Source organism: Plecotus auritus (genome assembly GCF_963455305.1).
Source record: "Plecotus auritus genome assembly, chromosome: 2".
Taxonomy (NCBI): Eukaryota; Metazoa; Chordata; class Mammalia; order Chiroptera; family Vespertilionidae; genus Plecotus; species Plecotus auritus.
Window position 1 is genome coordinate 183,183,017 of NC_137771.1, and position 18,978 is coordinate 183,201,994.

The following is an 18,978-nucleotide window of genomic DNA, read 5'->3' on the forward strand; positions in this document are numbered from 1 at the left end:
CACCCTCTTCTGATCTCTTGTCTTCAGTTCTCCCTTTCATTCACCACTGTAGATTTTTCTTAATGCCATGAGCACCAGTCCTGTCCCCAGCATGAAAAAAAGCCAGGGAATACCTTGCCCCATGAAGCTGAAATATACTGAGCCAAGACAAATCTGTTGGCAGGAACAGCAGGCACAAAAGACATGCTCAGAGAACAAAAATAGCTATTTATAAAATCTCCTTCCTGATTGCTGGGGCTCACTTTCCCTTGTACCAAAGGGCCACTGCCCACTCTTGGAAAGGATTCTTCCATCCACAGCTCCATGCCTGAGGGTCACCAAGTGCCCATTCCAACGAGCAGTGAGAACAGGGGACAGCATGCAGGGTGGATTAGATGTGGTGACAAGCTTTCTGATGGGCCAGGGCAGCTGGTTGTGAGGTGACACAGATGGCCTCTGCAGCACCTGTGAGGTGACAGCCATGGGCCCCTTACAGGACTTGATATCCTGGCCTTAGAACCAAGCCCACCTGCTTCCCCGCCCCCCTCTTTTTTAACCTTTGATCTAAATTTTGGTTAACACAATTACTAAACTTCCAAAGGCACTTGGGATTTAAAATAGGTAAAATGTCAACAGATAGAGTATTCTTAATATTCTTACCAATAGTCATCATTCAATTATAATTCAATTCGGTTTGCATTGCCCTTTGTGTTATTATCATAGCTGCTTGATGTTGCTAGATTATTATTTACCTTAATAACCTGACACTAGTCTACTAGCTTCACTAGTAGGAACAATAACACCACCAATAACCCAGAAACCCCTCTAGAGTAATAAGTGAGATCATTTGTTTTGTTTTTTAATTAAGATGAACCTTATGAAAATTTGTAATTAATGTAAGCTAGGCATCATTTTCCCCGGATGTGTAGTTTTGGGCCCATGCAGCGTTCTTTTAAAAAGTTGAATTACTTGCCAACTCTAATAAGCAAGAGATCTTACATAATAACACATATTTCTTTCTCTTTTAAAAATGGCAGCTATGGAAATAGTTGGGCATTATACTCCTTAGTGGCGGCACTTGAGGAACATATGGGCCCTTCTTCCCTAGCCTGTATCGTGTTATCTCAAGATGTCAGAAAGTTTTGGAGAAACCTTAGAAGTCAGCTATTCAGAGTCTTCCATTGTAGGATGAGAAAACTGAGGCTGGGCAGCCCCAACCAACTCTTGTGGTGTCACAGGCCAGTGTGTATGAGAACTGGGGCTGGATGGCAGGTCTTCTGCCTGCGGGCTCAGCATAGTCTCTACCACTTCAACACAACACACAACCCATCCTGTGGGTAGCATGTTTCACCTAGCTGACATAAAAGGCCTAACTGACTAAATCGTGACCCACTCAAGGAGCCTGATTATCAAAGCCCAAACCACAAAGAGGAATACCTTCTCTTCAATGGCTCCTATTTCTAGAAAAGTATCCTCTTTGTAGCCTTCCAAGTCCAAAGAAACGTTTTCATGTTTTGATGTCTTCAAAAGTCTGTTGCCCTAAAAAGTTCTTAAATTATCAGAAAAGGGCCACCAGAAGCTCGTGGCCTTTGCTGGTGAAAATGCCTGGCAGCTAGCTTGGTTTCACTTGTGGACATCCTTGAAAACAGGCTAGTCCTAGGCTATCAGGAGGATGACTGAATCCAGTCCCAAAATTGTTAACAAATATAAAAGAATATTTTTAATTAGTCTAATTTTTCTCTCATCTGTCAAATGAAAAGATTCAACTAACTAGTGTGCAATTGATGTTTTGTTTTGTTTTTATAAAGCAAGGGGGTAAATTAAGAAAACCCAGAAATACAGTCAAGCCCCGGTGTCACTGCTGCTGTTTCCCACTCCTCCATGTGACTGAGAGTGCCCTAGATGAGGGTCTTCTACCTCAAAGACGGGTTCACCTGGATAATTCAGAGCCTGACAGTGAACCTAGGAGTTTCAGGGACCTGGAAACCAGCCTCAGGACAACTGGTTAAGGATTAGTCATCTCCAGCTGAAAGGTGATTATGAGAAGGAAAGAAATGATGGGCCAAAGAAAACTCAGGAAGACAGATGCAGAAAACGCATTCCAGAAGTCATTAAAACATTGTTAGTTTTATTTTATTCAAAAAATATTGGCTGCCTGGGATAGACCCCCACACTGCTTCCACTCCTGCAGCCGCTGGGAGATGAGTCTCCAGTGATTGTGTTTCCTAGCAACAAGGGAGAACAGTTAGTGAGCACTTACCATGCATTAAACACCTGCTTGGTGCTTTGCATTTGCCACATGAGCTTTACAACTTTGTTGGGCAGAGAATAATATTCCCATTTTGTAGAAGAAGAAACGAAGGTTCAAAGCACTTAAATAACTTGACTAGCCAGTGGGTGGCAAAGCTGGTCATGATCCCTCACCTCTCAGATTCCAAATGCCATGTTCTTGTACAAGTGAAGATAAAACAAAAACCAGCGCCATAGGCAGCAGCAGCAGACCTCCAGCAAGAGCGAAGAGGAAAGTGGTTGGGAGACATCTTCAAAAGAGAAGAAGGGACATTGGCATCCAGGCTCTCTCGTTGTCAGGCAGATGGGGCAGGGGAGGGAAGGGCAACATTCCCCCTCAAATTGTGAGGTATCTCATGCCTATAGACTTTTACCAAAGGCTTTGGAAAGGTGCTGGTGCTGGAGTTGGTAAAGAAAAAGGAAGAAAGGGAAGATGAGGCAAAGGAGAATCCACTTCAATCTGTGAATTTCTTTATTTTTCAGCAACAGTACCTACTCAGAGGGTTCTTCTGAGAATGGAAAGAGATAATATATGTAAAATGGCTGGCTGACTACAAAACCAAAAGGCCAAAGTCTCCCTGACAAGAGGCTTTCTCTACTTCCAGGCAAACTAACAAGCTGTCAGCACCCCTTGCTATATGGATCTTCTCTGACAGTGTACACAGTACAATGTAGAAGAATCCAGATTACTGCTCCCTGGTGTCTTGGTATGCAATGACAGAAGGCTGGGAGTTTGGTTTCCTTCCTAATCTTCTAGCAGCTGAGAAAGGGGGCAGCCAGTAACCCACAGGGAACCCGCCTCAGATAAGCCTGCCAGTAAAGTCCTTGGCAACAACACCCCAACATACACACAGAAAGGTTCCGTCTTATCTTCTCTTATATCACTTGGCCTAAAGCCTACCTCCACTTCAGGGCCCACCATTAATAGCTAATTCAGTCATGCAGGGTTATGGGAGCCACCTTACCTGATCAGCCTTTCTCCCAATAGGAGTCTCTGTTCTTCTCTGTTCCTACCCCCATAACTCCTGCCTTTGTATTGTCAACCATTTTGGTGGCTAGAAGAGAGGAAACCAAATAATCCCCCTTTATATCATTTCAAAAATAAGGCTAGTAGCTATTTTTCTCAGTAAACAGATAAGTGACCTTAATTAGGAAGAGAGTACTTTGATTATTGACAAGGCATCAGTAACAGTGAATCAATGAACATTTATTGTATAGAGGGGATGTGGGCCTTCTCTAGACCAAGATCAATTTTAGATGGTTTTACATGTCTCATTTAATATTTTTAACACTGTGTTAAGTATTAGCCCATTTTATGGGTAAAGAAGCTCAGAAAAGAAAAAAAATTTGCTCAAAGCTACATGACCCATAAAGGGCAGAGTCCAAATTTGAACCCAGGGATCCTTGATTTCATTCTGGGGTCTTTACCTTAGGCCACACTGCACTCTGTTGTAATGACTGGCTGAAAAAGGCCCATGTTGAACCTGCTGTGGTAGGTGCCTGAAGAGCAATTTAGGTTTTCTCCAGCTTTCTCTTTTTCACTCTGTGTTGGGCTAGTTCAAGGGCACACTGCCTCTGCCCATTTCTCAGAGAAGGAAAGGTGCAGATGTACTGGGAGCATATGGCTTTGCCAGGGGTCAATTCTCATCTCGCTGACTTTCTCAGACTATATAAATTCAAGATCAGGAGGGTTTCTGTGACAAATGTGATTCCAACTCCTCTAGAGCCCCTGGATGCTGGGAGCTGGGAGGGCCTGACACTCTTCATCAGACAGCATTTCCTAGGATGTGATGCAACCACTAACACCCCAGTCCTCAGATACATCCATTTAACAACCTGGTGAAGGAGAACCACAGCAGTCTAGTAACTGCAATAGGAGCACACACCACCATACCACACAATATGCAAAAGCATGCTAAGATCAGGTTGCAGGGTAGCAAAGCACAACTGGGGCCAGACAGTCTGGGTTGGATGACCCCTCTGCACTTACTTGCTTTGCTACCTTGGGCAAGTTACTTACCTCCTCAAGTCTTGCTTTCCTTATTTGAGGCAATAGTACCTATCTCATAGAGGTTTTCTAAGAATTGAGAGAGATTGTATATGTAAAATGCCCATCAGAGTGCAAAACCAAAGAGCCATGGGAATAGAATGCATTCACTTCTAACTAAAACTTGCCTGAGTTAAAACAGGAGAAATAAAAGCTCTTAGATTTCAAACAGCTAGTCTGCTGTGGGTCAGAGGTCAAATGTTAGTGTCTTGGTGAAGCTATTAAAAGTATGTAAGCTCTGTGAGGACAGAGATCCTAGGCCCTCCACAGTGCCTGGCTCATAGTAGGGCTCAATAGATATTTTATAGATGAATGGACAGAATGATGGATGGATGGGTGAGGTGAATGCGCCAAAAACAAAAGGTGCTTCTTTTCTATTATAAAGAGGGCTGCCACTGGAGAATTGATCACCTGTGCCCCTCTCTCAGTGAATGGCACCTGCCGTCTACCATGCTATATAAGACAAAAAGTTGGGTATGCTACCTGGTACTCTTTCTCACTCACTCCTTAACCAACCAGTGCTGTGAATTCCACCTCCTAAATTTTAGCTTTTGAATCCATTCTCTTCTCCTGAACTCTATTGTCACTGCCTTTGTTCAGACCCTTCCCAATTGTCTCCTGGATTTCTATACCACCTCCAAACTATTCTCCAGGCTTCTAGTCTGTACCCACCCCCTTCCAATCCACTCTCCACACTGATACAGAGTGATCTTTAAATAGCACAAACCTGATAAGGTCACTAGTGCCACCACTTTCACCACTACACCCACTTAAGGATGATCCATGACAGACTATAGACTTTAAGATAAAGCCCAAACACCGAAGCATGACATCCCCAACCTTTATAATCTTGCTCCTGTCTGCCTCTCCAGCCTTACTGGCAAATGCTCCCTCTTGCCCTGTGCTATTGCCTTATCTTCTTCCTCTACCTGGAATGTTCTTCCTTCACCTTCTCTGTTCCCTTCTACATCCTTCAGAATTCAACTCTGGCATTGCCTGCCTAGGATCCTTTCTCTAACTACCCCTGACCCCACTAAGAACTGGATGTCACCTCCTCTTAGCTACTCCCAGTACTTACTGCTTGGCTCACAAACACTATGGTCTGTTTTCTTACCTGTCCTTCCCAGGTGCCTGGCTCATGGAGGGTTTGGTTTTGTTCTTCATTGTAGCACCAACAGACCCCCATCTAGTCCTGGCACAATGAGTGTTTCTTGAATTGATAAATGCTTTTTTTCACAGCAAACATGCACTTTCTCAGAAGCATAGTTTCAATCAACATCTTTGGGTAATCATGTGATCAGTCAAGATAATTAACCAAAGATTAGGGTGTGGTCTATGACTATGGAAAAATCTATTAGGTTAGACATGTGGGAAACATATGTTTTCACTCAAAAGTCAAGACACATGATCTGACAAATACAATCACATCTCTTTCTGTCCCAAAAAGATTTGAATGTATAATGTATGTGACTACTCAACCTGATCTGTCATTTTAGCCTTACTATGTTATCCTAATATGCCAACACAAGACATTAAAATAATAGCTAAAAGTAGCTAACATTCTTGCTGAGCTTACTATGCAGTAAGCATTATGTGAAATTGCAGTCATCTCATCTAATCTGCACTATGCTTTGAAGCAGGTCTTTTTATTATCTCCATTTCACAGATGAGGAAACTGAGGCTTAAAAACTTGCCAAATGTCACTCAGCCAGCAATGGGCATCTAAGCAGCAATGGATGAGTAAACTGTTTAATCCTTTCAGTCATCCTTCAATACTGACCTAACCATGACCTCTTAACCTTATTAGATCTTCAAAAGAGCCACTTTTAGACAAAAATAGCTTGTAGCTTCCGGAAATTTTTATTAAAACTCTAAATCTTTTGGCAATAACTTTCAAAAGTCATGATTCAGACCTGCAGTGATATTTGAAAATGGAATCACAAAGCAGGTCTCCTGGCTACAGAGATGCTCTCGCTGCTGGAGAGGAATACTCAACCTTGACATTTATGACAATCTGTGTTTTTCCTGTTATTGGGTCTTTTGCCATCATTTTCTATTGAAAGACACTGACCCTCATTCTATCCTCCCTGAGAAATCCTCTCTTTCAAGTTTAATCAGAATGTTTTCTTCCTCAGTTGTCATTTCATTGGGATCTACAGCAATGTTTCTGAAAGTCATGACAACTGACCCCCTGTGTAATGATCTTTATTACCTGGGCACTCACAAAAATGCATATTCCTGGGCCCCATCCCACAACTATCACATAGAAGCCCAGGAAACCACATTTTATTCACATCCCTCAGGTAATTCTTATGAATTCTAATGTTTCAGAATCACAAATGTAATCTCCAGGTGCTCACAGGTCCAAGTGTGGTCCCTGGACCAGCATCAGCAGCTTGTTAAAACACAAGGAATTCTTAGGCCCTAATCCTGAACTACTGAATCACAACTTGCATTTTAATGAAATTCCCAGTTGACTCATATTTACATTGTTGTGCATGCAGAGAACTGGCGAGCTAGAACAGTGTTTCCCAACACTTTTTCATATCATGACATGCACAGAAAACAAAAGCATTTGTTTGGCATACAGGTAAGAATGCCTGCTGTGACATTGCCTGCCCAAGACCCCAGCCTGGCCACCTGAGGCTGAGGCGATTGATATCATGGGCATTCCTGTGACGCATCTCACTGGGTGAGAAGCACTGGACTACTTAAAGCGCAACCAATTCTAACTTTCTTTATGAGGCATAACTCCCTAAATCTTGCTTATTCTTAAGTCCCTCATGATTTGTCATTTCTTTTCCTGCAAGCTAAGTGTTAGAAAGACTACTTCCCAATCAACTAGGTCTTAGAAATCTTCAAGCAATGGAAGTACACAGTCTCCATCTAAGTTCTAGGTGGACTCTTTGAGAAATGCAGAGAGAAAACTTGTGTCTGTATACTGAAGAATCATCTGCTCTGGCCTAAGAAATACTTGGAAGAAATAAGAGCCTTCTTGCCTCTGAAGAATGTTTCTTTCCCCTTAGTTCACAAATCTGAGCATGAAGGATCAGCAACACTCAAGGTAGCTTCCTCTCTACTGAAGAATGTGCCAAGAATGTGATTTTGTTTAATCTTTCCTTAGCAAAACCTCCCAGCGTATAAACGGGACAGATATCCCTTCTCTTAGCCGCCTCCTGATAGTGGGACAACAGTTAGGCTGGAAGGAATGGAATACCTTTAGAAACACTTCCTGGTGAGATCATCTGACCAAAACAACCAAGTGTCAGAACACACCATCTGACTTTGCAAAGCTCTCAGCTACATGGGAACCCCATTGTTTATTCCCACTAAGGAAAATGTTTAAAAACGTCAAGCTCAAAATAATGAGCTCTTACTTGGAAGCAAATATGACCAGGTCTACCCCTAAATGAAAGATGGTCATGGCCTAAGCAAATACAGTTGAGGAATAAGTGAGGAAAACAATTGCTACAAAACAATTCACTTTTTTATTTCATCTCTTTCCACCTTGGCTGCAAATCTGTGTCTAATTCTCTTCACTCTGCTTCCTTCAGTCAGAGCATAGACAAAGTAGCACACATTTTGGCTGGTTTATTGTGGGGCTACTTCTCCATTGTTCTGAGACTGTACATCCCTCAAGTTTCAAAAGGCTGCCATATCTTCCCTTTGTACCCCAACTATACCCAACAGAGGGCTCTGTCTGAAGTCCCTCTGCATTAATAATGGAAAGGACAGTGACCAGAGCCCACTGTCATTTGTTACCACTGATTGATTTTCATGGAACAGAGGCCCACAGGCCTTTCTCCTGCTCTGACCAGGAAGGTCAGAGATCACTTGGCAGTTCACCCAGAGTAGCCATGGTATCTAAGACATAAAAGAGTTTTTTTTCTCTAAGTTTGTAGCAAGAACATTTGGTAAAAAAAAAAAAAAAAAAAAAAAATTAATAAAAAAAAAAATTCATCCCTAATCATCTGATTAACAAGTGCTGAAAACAGAAGCTTGGGGAATGCTGGGGACTTGGGTCTCCCAGCCCCGATTGCGTAGCTGTTTTACATGACCATTTCAGATACAGTATATTGAGCCATGTCTCTGCTTCATGGTCCAGGATGAAGAACAAGCTGTGGTACTTTGAATTTGGCACCTCAGAGACCTTCGCAGCCACCTGCAAGAAACTCCATGACCACATAGAGTTGGAGGTAAGTCCCCAAATAGGGAGAAAGCTTCCTGGACCTTGGTTCTGCTCCTGAACTGTCACACACACCTTCAGGACATGTCCCTATGGGTCCTTAATTGGTGACCCAGAGTGTAGTCCGTATGTTGTACCTCCATCCTCTGCAGCCTCACTCAGAGGAGGCTCTAATTGCTGCACCAGCCTGTCTTGGCCTGTCCAGGTATCCTTGGGGTTCTGAGGTCTAATGGCCCAAAGAACCCAGGGCCACAGTCTATTCCTGCCCTCAGCCCTCTTCCCACTGTGGCCTTGCAACTCCCCCTTTTCAGAGAGTTTGCCTTAGTTGCAACAAGCACAGGGAGAAGAGCTGCTGCTAAGGTAGGGGCAATGTCCTAAGCCCAGTAAAAGCCTGGGAACAGGGGACCACAGGGCAGCAGGGGTGAGAGGAAGTAAGGCCAGAGATGACTGGACATCCCCTAGCTCACCCACTTCAGCTTTCATAGCTGCTTCAAGGAGCTGACTTATAGGTCCTCATTGTTGGCTTTGTAGGTGTGCAACCTGTGTGGTCGCTCAGAAGGGCCCTCCATTGAATGCTCTTCTGTCACCATCTTGAAATTCTTGATAATCTTAACAAAGGGCCCTGCATTTTCATTTTGAACTGGGCCCTTCAAATTATGTAGCTGATCCTGTTGGTGCACTCGTGATTTACTGACTCTTCCGGCACTTGTAGCAGCCTGTCTGCTTCAGACAGTTTGCCTGTCGGCTTCCCTTCCCGGGTTGATAAGCTACCCACTCCCACCCACTCACCCCGCTTCTGCTGGATTGCTCTGGTGAAGTCCTCTCCCTGCTCTGTCTCTGGCCACCTAAAAGTCCAAACTTCTATGCACACCAGCTCGGTCTCTGTTCTGCAGTACCTCAGGCCCATAGGTTTCCTGGCCCATGGTTCTCAGCCACCAACCCCATCATCTCGTGGGATTCAAGCCTGTGGTCTTGTTTTCACTTGTGAATGCAAAGCCAGAGAGTTCAGCCAGGATGGGCTCCCCCTGGCCCACCGGCTTTGTCCCTAAGTCTGCATTAGCTGGCAAGTGGGGCCTGGGCATTCTTATAAGGAGGAGCATTGGGCCTGAAGCAGTGTGGGAAAGCCCCACCACTCCCTGCCAGAAGGGAGTCTGCGTTCACAAGGAGTGTTCACAAACAGAACATAAAGCCAGAGTTTCTGGGCTTGCATTTGACTCATCTGTCTGTCTCTCCCATCGGTTGCTGGGTTACCAACCACAGGGTGGGAGGAGCCAATCCAGCTCATCCCCTGAATTTCTGGCAGCTCAAGTTAGAGGGCAGAGACCTGGGAGCCCAGGTTGTGTCCCCGGGTGGTACCACCCAACACCTGGAGAGGCTGAGGAGCCAGCCATCCTCTGATGAAACCCAAATCCATTGCCTGGAGGCTACAGCAAAGGAGGAGTGCTGAGCATGGCTACCAGAGAGTGTGCATTTTTCCTGTTGGCAGGACCATGTAGTGGGCACTCTTTAAATATACCCTAAGTGATGGACAGCCCTGGCCTTGCCACTGCCAGCTGCAGGCGCACAGCGACTGCTTGTTCTCCCTGCAGCTGGCCTTGAAACTGAACCCAGAATAGAGCAGCTCTGTCCCCCCGCCTCTGTGACCCGCCCTCCCAAATCCCAGGACTCCTACCCCCGCCTCCATGCCAGCCTTGCCTAAGGTTCCCTCTGGATCCAAAATGCAAGAGCTCTTCCTCAAGTGCACAGCAGGTTGGTCGCCTGGGTGCTGAAGATGCTGGTGGCCTCTGGTGCAGGGAGGGTGGCTTTTAGGGACACTTCCTGTTTTCCTTATCTCCTCATAATGACTCCTTTTACTATTTATTCATGAGGCTAAGGAGTGGGGTGTCATGTGACAATAGCTCCTGACAGTCAGCAAGATTGGAACAGGCACCATTTTTGCATCTAGAGAGCAGTGCATGGATGGTCCTGTGCCTTGTGAGAGGGGGACAGAGGGACAGAGAGACAGGAGAGCAAGGCAAGTGAGTGACAGGTGTGAGGAGGCTGCCCAGCACCACAGGTAGCTGTGAGAGCACAGGGCCCTCAGGAAGAGCAGGAGGAGAAGCTATGCTAAGTGACCTTCTACATGTGGCCACTGCACACATCAGCTCAGGCCTGTGAGGACCAACACACCCATCAGTTCAAGGCCAGCCACCCCAAGAATAAACCCAGGCAGGTATTTATACCACACGTCACCATTTCAAAGCCCCACCGTAGGCTTTATTCCATAGTCACACAACAACTTGGTGAGCTACGCAGGCCAGGCATTATTATCCCCATTTCATGGAAAAACAAGAGGAGGCACAGAGGTTTTGAAAAGTAAACAGAAGGGAAACAAAAATAAAAAAGTCACATGCTTTGACTGCCTGTCATCATGTGTCCTCGTTTGACACAATAACCCAATGAAGCAACGACTACCACATTTTTTAAATGAAGAAACTGAGTCTTAGATACACTGAGTAACTTGACCGAGATTTCATTGCTAAAACCTGGTAAGAGAGAAGATTCTAGATCTCCTGGAATGAGTGTAGCTTAGAAGCCATAAACAGAGTTCTATCTAACTAGCGCTAGATACTCAGTGAACTCAGCACTGATGCAGTTTCTTCTTCCTTTACTGAGTAGGGGACCATTCAGTTCCCTCTCCGCTGAGGCAGCTGGGAGGGCTGCTGAGAAGTACTTTCCGAACAGAAGACATAGTCCTCCTGCTCACTTGAGAAAGGAACAGGTTCAGGCTGGATGATAGGTGAGAGTCAGAGAGGCAAACTGCCTCCAAATTTACAAAAGTTTTCCTACGTAGCATCTCATTTTGACCCACAGAACATGCAGGGCAAATATTAATGTCCTTACTTTATGGGTGAGGAAACTGAGGTTGAGAGGTTCAGCAACTTGAGAAAGGGTACAAAGGTAAAGGGTAGAGAGGAACAGATAAGAATGTCTATTTAGATTCTCTGTATGTGTGTCACTGATTTTAAAAAAAGTTGGATGGTGAAACGGAGCTAAAATGAGATTATGCAGGGAGGGTCTCCATTAAAAGCCTCTCACATGGAATTCAACCTCTGGGGTCGGTGGCTTGTTGAAAAAGACTAAGAAACTTGGTCTCCTCTGAAGTGAAGCTTACAGCCCAGTTGACATAAGAGGGAATATAGTATTCACTTAATGAGTGCTAAGCAGATTGGATGCAGGGGTCCTGGAAGGCCATGTGAGCCAGATCATCCAGGACAAGGGGGGAGAGAAGGTGACTTGAGATCTATTGCTCACATGCACACACTAGGCCAGGGCTGGCACAGTGAAAGGGGCCTGGCCTAGTCACACAAGACAGGGGGTTAGCCCTGTTCTGAAATTAGGTGAAGTCACTTGCTAAACTGTGTATCTGAGCCTCAGTATTCTCATCTATAAAATGGAGCAAAAGGGGTTAACCTACTTCCCAAGGCTATAGTTCAGAATAAAGTTTTCAGGGTTGTTTTTTAAGTAACTGGCAATGGTGCTAAGTGCCTCACAGAATCTGCAAAGCAGCCTCAAGTGGCAGGTGTCAAAATCACCTTTTCAAAGAAGGGGATAGAAGCTGAGAGAAGGCAGGAAGCTCACCTGAAGTCCACAGCCTGAGTGGTCAGGTCAGGCTTCAAATACAGATTTGACCAAAACCAGGGACTTTCAGGGCAGTACTGGCACTTTAGTCTGGAGCAGAGATTCTCAACCAGGTGTGAGGCATATCTGATCTGCTTTTATTCACATATTTTTATTTAACATTTCAGATAACCTTAAAACTAGGCATGAGATTTTCACATTTATCAAAAAGAGAGCACAGCCCTGACTGGTGTGCTCAGTGGTTAAGCACTGTCCCTTACACCAAAGGATTTTGGGTTGGATTCCTGGTCAAGAGCAGGTACCTGGATGCAGGTTGGGTCCCCGCCTTCGCCCTCCGCCCCCCCCCCCCCCCCCGCCGCCCACTCCCCCCGCTCCTGCTGCCCCAGTTCGGGGCTCCTGTGGGAGCCAACTTATCAATGCTCCTCCTCCCCTCTCTACCTCTCTCTGTGCCTCCCTCCCTTCCTTCCACTCTCTCTAAAAATCAATGAAAAAAATATCCTTGGGCAAAGATTAACCAAAAAGAGAGAGAGAGCATAAAAAATATTCTAAATGCTCACCCTAAATGCTCCTTCACAGGAACACACAGGAAGGCCTGTGAAAACTCGTCTGTTCCTGGGAAGTGAGTGCTCAGTACACTGTGGCTGACCCTAATTAAGAAGCCACCATGTCACCCTCGTGACTCTCATCACCTCTGTCTAGGGCCATCTCTCAGGGTCTCTCAGAGTCTCTGGCTTCTCTTCCTTCCCAAACTGCCCTTGATGTTCATTTTAATCTGATTTCACCTGAATAAACAGGTGGGGGATGGGACTAGGGAGGGACTCAGTGAGTCATCTCCGCACCCCAGGCCCAGAATAGCCTTGCAAAAGTTTTTGATGTGATCATAGTTAGGTGGAGCAAACTAGGCAGGCTTCGACTAGAGCACTTATTTTACATGCTGTGGAAATTTTTCATTTTACTGGCTAAAAATAAGAACTTCCAAAATTCCTTGATATCTCATCTACTTTAAAACAATGTTCACAAGGGAAGGCAAGCCAGCTCCAGTAACATGAACCTCTGCATGGGGAAAGTGAGTCCTAATTTGGAAGCTGCTCAAAAATAATTTGTTATCCAGTATGTTTTGGAAATCTCTGTACATCAGTTCCCCCTCCTCTTTCAACTGGGGTTAAAAACAAAAACAAAACAAAACATACTACAAAGTCCTGAGAACAGTATGTCAAACACTCCCATTTCCCACTCACTTAGAATTGGTATTTGTCAATATTTTGTTTTATTCCCTTCAAGTATATTTTAACCAAAGAAATAAAATATTACAGGTAGAACTGAGTTCCCCCCAGTCCTTTTCACTCTGCAACTTTTATTTTTCACTCACCATTATGTTCTTGAGATCTCTCCATGTCAATGTTGATAGAGCTAGTTCATGATTTCTAGCTGCTCTGTAGTGCTCTGAAATATCCAACCATAGCAGTGAGGAGGGGCAGAAATGGGAACTCTCAGACACCGCCAGTGGGAACCTAAGTGGTTGACCACTTTGTCTGGCAGCCTATGCTGAAATGAAAATTATTTTGTGGACCATATGACCCAGCCAGTTCCTCACAACCTAGACCTAGGGAATTTGCTGCACGTGAGCTCACAAGAGGATAAGCAAGGAAGCACGTTTTTATTACAACAAAATGGAACCAACCCAAATAATTATGTTATTTTAACACTTTAAAAAGACAGTGTGAGGGAAAGTCCTAAATGCCACTGAAATATAACTTTGAAGTGGTTATATTGTATTATGTGAATTTCATCTCAATTTTTAAAAATTTAATTTTACAAAAGGGAGTACACTAGGCACAATGCTGGGGATATTTAATCCATATCACGATATGGGCCCTGTCTATGAGAATCATAAATTCTAAAACTTACATTTAGCACAACCATGTGCATGTAAAGAAGCTGAATAAACAATGAATCCGATTACTTTCAGGTTGGGCAGATACCCTTAGCGATTCCAATACAACCAAGTGCCATTGTTTCTTAAAAAAAGAGAAATCAAGGACTTTACAGGTTGGCCAGTAAGTGGCAGAAGAGAATCCATGGCTCTCCAGCTCCAACTGGGGCCATTTTCTTATTCTGCCTTGGTATCCACCTGCAATATTGCACACTTTTAAGTTAGAGGGGAAAGATCTTCAATCATCTTGGCCTCTTCTGGCATCATCAAAACCTTCTCAGCATAGGCAGGTGGGGCCTTTCAGAGCTTGGAGTAATGAAGGTGGGAACTGGCCAGACGCTCAGCCCATCTACCCAGCCATAGTGATCCCAAGGGAGATGAAATGAAAACACATTCATGGGGAAGGGAAAGCTGAGAAAAGCATTGGAAGGGATTTTGAGTTCATGGAAAATGAAAGGCAGCAACCTGATTATGCATCAAACCCTAGAGTCAAAAGGAAGGCTGGAATGGGCCTTGGAGAGATAGCCACTTCTGGTCTTTTCCTTCCTCAGCCAAATGCATTGGCTCCATCATTCCAGCACCATCTTCATGGTGAGAGCACCCAAGGCAGCACTTGACACTTCAGATTTCCTCTTCTTGCTCATCCTACAATTCTCTCTGGTCCAGATGCCCCTACTTCTGTTTCTTCCTGCTCCCTCCTGCTATGTCCACTGCAGTCTTTTCCTGATTATAAAAGTAATCCAAATTCATGGTAGAACATTTTAAACTATAGAGGGACAGAAAAGAAAAGTAACCCACAATCTCACCATCAGGAATCAGCACTGTTATATTTGCCTTGCTTCAATCCTATATTACCCCTTGTTTCTCTAAAAACTGGCCTCTAGAGGACCTCTATGATTCTTTGAGTTCTTAAATCCTTACCCATTTTTAAACACAACTTCATCCTCCCTATTTCTCTATCTCATTTAGCCATGCACTGACTATAAGTTTCTTCACTGATCCTTAAAGTCTTTGAGCCTAAAAAGAAATTATTTCTGTCAATCTTCTCTATAAAATTCCATTGTTTGTTGCAGTTTCTGACACATAACTTTTTCTCTCTCTTAAATGACCCGCTTTTTTATTTCCTTCAAATGTATACCCTATATTTCACTTCAAGCCTCCATTCACCCATATGCTTTTTGTTGTTGTTGTTGTTGTTCTTTTTCATTTCCTTTGTTCTTCGTGAATTGCTTTGATTTTCTTTGTCTTCAGACTCCTGGCTACCCATACTTTGTGTCTTCCAAAGACTTTGGAATAACTTTTAAGGATGAATTCTCATGCCTACATTTCACAAAGCAGTGGGGAGAAATGCAGCCCAGTGGATAGACGAGGCCCAAGCAAGTATCAGAAAACCGAGGTTGGGGTCACATGACTCAGCAGGTTAGATTAAAAGGTTCCTGGAAGATCTCCAGGCTAACCTCTGCTCCAGCAAGCTTTACTTTTCTACTGCCAAGGTCCCTTAGTGAAACAATAACTTTCCCCAATCATATGCATCTTTTTTTTTTTTAATATATATTTTATTGATTTTTTACAGAGAGGAAGGAAGAGGGATAGAGAGTTAGAAACATCGATGAGAGAGAAACATCGATCAGCTGCCTCTTGCACACCTCCTACTGGGGATGTGCCCGCAACCAAGTTACGTGCCCTTGACCGGAATCGAACCTGGGACCTTTCAGTCTGCAGGCTGACGCTCTATCCACTGAGCTAAACCGGTTTTGGCCATATGCATCTTTTAAGTAATAATGAAATTGGGGCTGTCAGTGACAAATATATTTCTCTTAGACTTTTTAGAATATTGAAAATAATTTATGATCTTCATTTCCACACTCAGGAGACTCAGAGATCTCAAGGAACAGAACTATTTTGACCTTTTTCTGCTTCTACAACAGAAACAGACAGAAAAGGTTATAGACAATACATCCCATTGGCTATAGTAGATAGGTTTTTGTTTATCTACGTTCGTCAGTGAGGTCATAAACTTGTTGATCCTAAGAGGAATTAAGAATGTAGAAGAATTGACTATTTTAGGAAGAGCACATAATCTAACAAGGGATCACATAACTACCACTGTGCACACATACATGCTATATCTCAAGTTCTTAGGATCAACAAATTAATAACAACAGCAGCCACTTAGGGAACACTGACCTTGCAACAAGTTCTGTCCCAGCGCTTGCATACATCACCTTATTTAATATCCATAACAACTCTGCATGGTGTGTATTATTCCCATTATTTACACAAGAAAACTGAGTTCCTGAAAGATAAGAAGTACTCCAAGCTCAGCTGAGTTTCAAGCGCACATGCCCCCATAATGCTACAGCACTACCCTTCTACAGTCCACCTCGTTAATGGGTGTCCCTACTGAGCTGGTAGTGGGGTTCCCACTGGGACATGGCAATCAGCTCTCTGAAGCAAGGACTCTATCTTATTCCTTCTGTATCCCCAGGCCCAGCACAATGCCTGAAATGAAGTAATTGCTCTATATTGACTGTAAAATTGAATCAACGTGTGAAAAATCTCATAATTAGTGTGAGCACTAATAGAAATTACCACTTGACCAACTTCAAGTGAGATATTTTTGTTGAAAGCCACCAAAATAAAAGGGACCCACCTTGCTGCATTTGTAACACAAAAGGGGAGATGGCTGAGCCTGCGGTCTGGCACTCCAACTTTCCACGCCCATCTCGGAGCTGTTGCTGGGACCTTTGAAAGTTGCAGAGGGTGTGGGACAACTCTGAACCCAGGACAGGAAATGCCAGAGTTCTCCCACCTCTTTCCCACCAAAAGGAGTTAAGACAGTGAGTGGGCAGAGCCCATATGGCACCAAGGGTGCCAGGCAGCTAAGGGGCAGGGGAAGTAATCCTGAAAGGCAGAAGAATGGGGTCTCCATTCTGAGCCCTCTCTAATGGCCTGGAAGCCTACTGCCTCTGAGCCCTGCCAGTCCCTATGGCCATTAGCCTGTTCTGTCTGCTGGAAAGTCTGACCCCTCCGAGAGCCCCATCAGCTCCCCAGATGACCAAAAAGCCTATTAATCTGCATCGAGAGCAAGAATGCCTCAACACACCAGGATTCTCTAACTTGGGAGGGTGGAACAGTGAATAGGAAATGGCTTTGCCCTCTGTCCAGCTCTGAGACAACCCACCACCATGAGCTCTCAGAAATAGCAGTTTTGTTTTGGAAACTGGCACCCAGTGCAGGTTTGCTCCTGGAAATGAATTTGGTTCCCCCCAGCTGCAATGTTCTACTTCCAGCCTCCCTGCCAACACCCCCTTCCAGCTGCCCCTCTCAAAGGCACCATTGTGCCCTCCTGGCATAGCAACAGAGGAGGGCTGAAGAGGAAGAAAACATTTTCTGCCCATGGGATGTTCTTAAGCAGGTTGTGTGTACATGGCTTCAATGCTGCATTCCTTGAACCCACACAAACCCGCCAAAACTCCATCATCCCTGTCACTGATGGCAGCCACCTTCCAGTCTCACTGGCCCACCAGAGCTCACTGTCAGAGAAAGCAGAGTGCGCAGCTGGGTGGGAAAGGCTGGTGGGAAGTGGGGGAAGGGAGGAAATCAGATGACACTTTTTTCAGAGCAGCACTCTAGCCTGCCAAAGCAAAGCTGAACACAGACGCTGAATCTCTGATCTGGAAGGGGATTTAGTCCCACTTACCACTCAATAAACTCATTTTGGCACATTCTGCTAAGTGCACATCCAGCCTCCTCCCTGAATACTACAAGGATAGGCAGCTCACTACTTTTCCAGATGCCTGTTCCATTGCTGGACAGCTCAGAATTTTAGAAAGTTCTTCCCAATGTTGAACAAGGATGTGTGACCCATTCATCACCATATCCTTCCCTTGTTGGCACTTAGTACAATGCTTGAAATAAGTGCATAATAAGTGTTTGTGGGATATATCATTGAATTCCCCATCCACTGGACCTATGTCTACTCTCTGGTGGCACACAGAACATGCCTTCTTGCTCCTCCACATGACTGCCCTTCATTGGGCTGAAGATCTATCCTCCATGTGGTCTAGTATTGATCTTCTGAACTCATCATCCCCAGTCCCTTATATGACTCGATGAACAGACCCATGACTATCCTGACCACTCTTCTCTTGATAGACTCCATATTTCTCCAGTGTCCTCTTTAAAATGAAGAAGCAAAACCCTTGTATCTAGAATATTCCAAAAGTGACCTCCTAGGTAATAGCACACAAGATGAACAGGTGTCAGGTACATACTCTATAAGCTGAACTGTCTTCTTGTTCTTGTCATTTGCATTTCATGCAGGAAACCTGCAGATTCATGAAGCCTACCACAAACCTAGGTAAATTTGGAAAAGAAGGACCTTCCTGAGTTTCACTCAGTCAATATTTCTTCATCTGTAAAAATGAGGCCACAAATACTAATACTGTAGGGTTGCAAGGATTGGCATGTGAAGTGCCTAGTTTATAACGTTACTCAATAAATGATGTATATTAATGTTACCATATAACATATGTGTGTATTAGTATTAGTATCTAACTGCCCTCAGCAGACATGAGCTCCTAAAATGATATAAAACAGCCCCTCTGAATGCAAGGAAGCCACTATCCTATAAGATTTACCTATATACCAGGCCAATTTTTAAAACTGTACTAGACTATCTTTCCAATAATGCTATCACCACTCACCAACACCACTCAATTTATCACCTTTTCTTCCCTCAGGAGATACATATTATTGACAATAAAAACATTCACTCCAGTGCTTCTCTAGGGAAAATAGACATCATTGTTTGCCCTGGCTGCTTTTCTTTCACTCCCAATAAATTTCTCTATCCTGGCCATAGGCCCTGCAGATATGCAGACATTTACTTCCTTCCCCTGGTGTGCTGGAGCTGGCTTG

The 18,978-nt window shown here is 44.2% G+C and overlaps 1 protein-coding gene across 11 annotated transcripts in view; it reads left to right on the forward strand.

The window, feature by feature from the left end:
• Nucleotides 1-18,978, forward strand: part of DGKG (diacylglycerol kinase gamma) — a 206,378-nt gene that overhangs the window by 144,553 nt on the left and 42,847 nt on the right. For all 11 annotated transcript variants that reach the window (XM_080655804.1, XM_080655809.1, XM_080655807.1 and 8 more), the window contains one exon: nt 8,421-8,511. In XM_080655804.1, the coding sequence (XP_080511930.1) occupies nt 8,421-8,511 (91 nt within the window). The remainder of the gene's footprint in view (nt 1-8,420; nt 8,512-18,978) is intronic.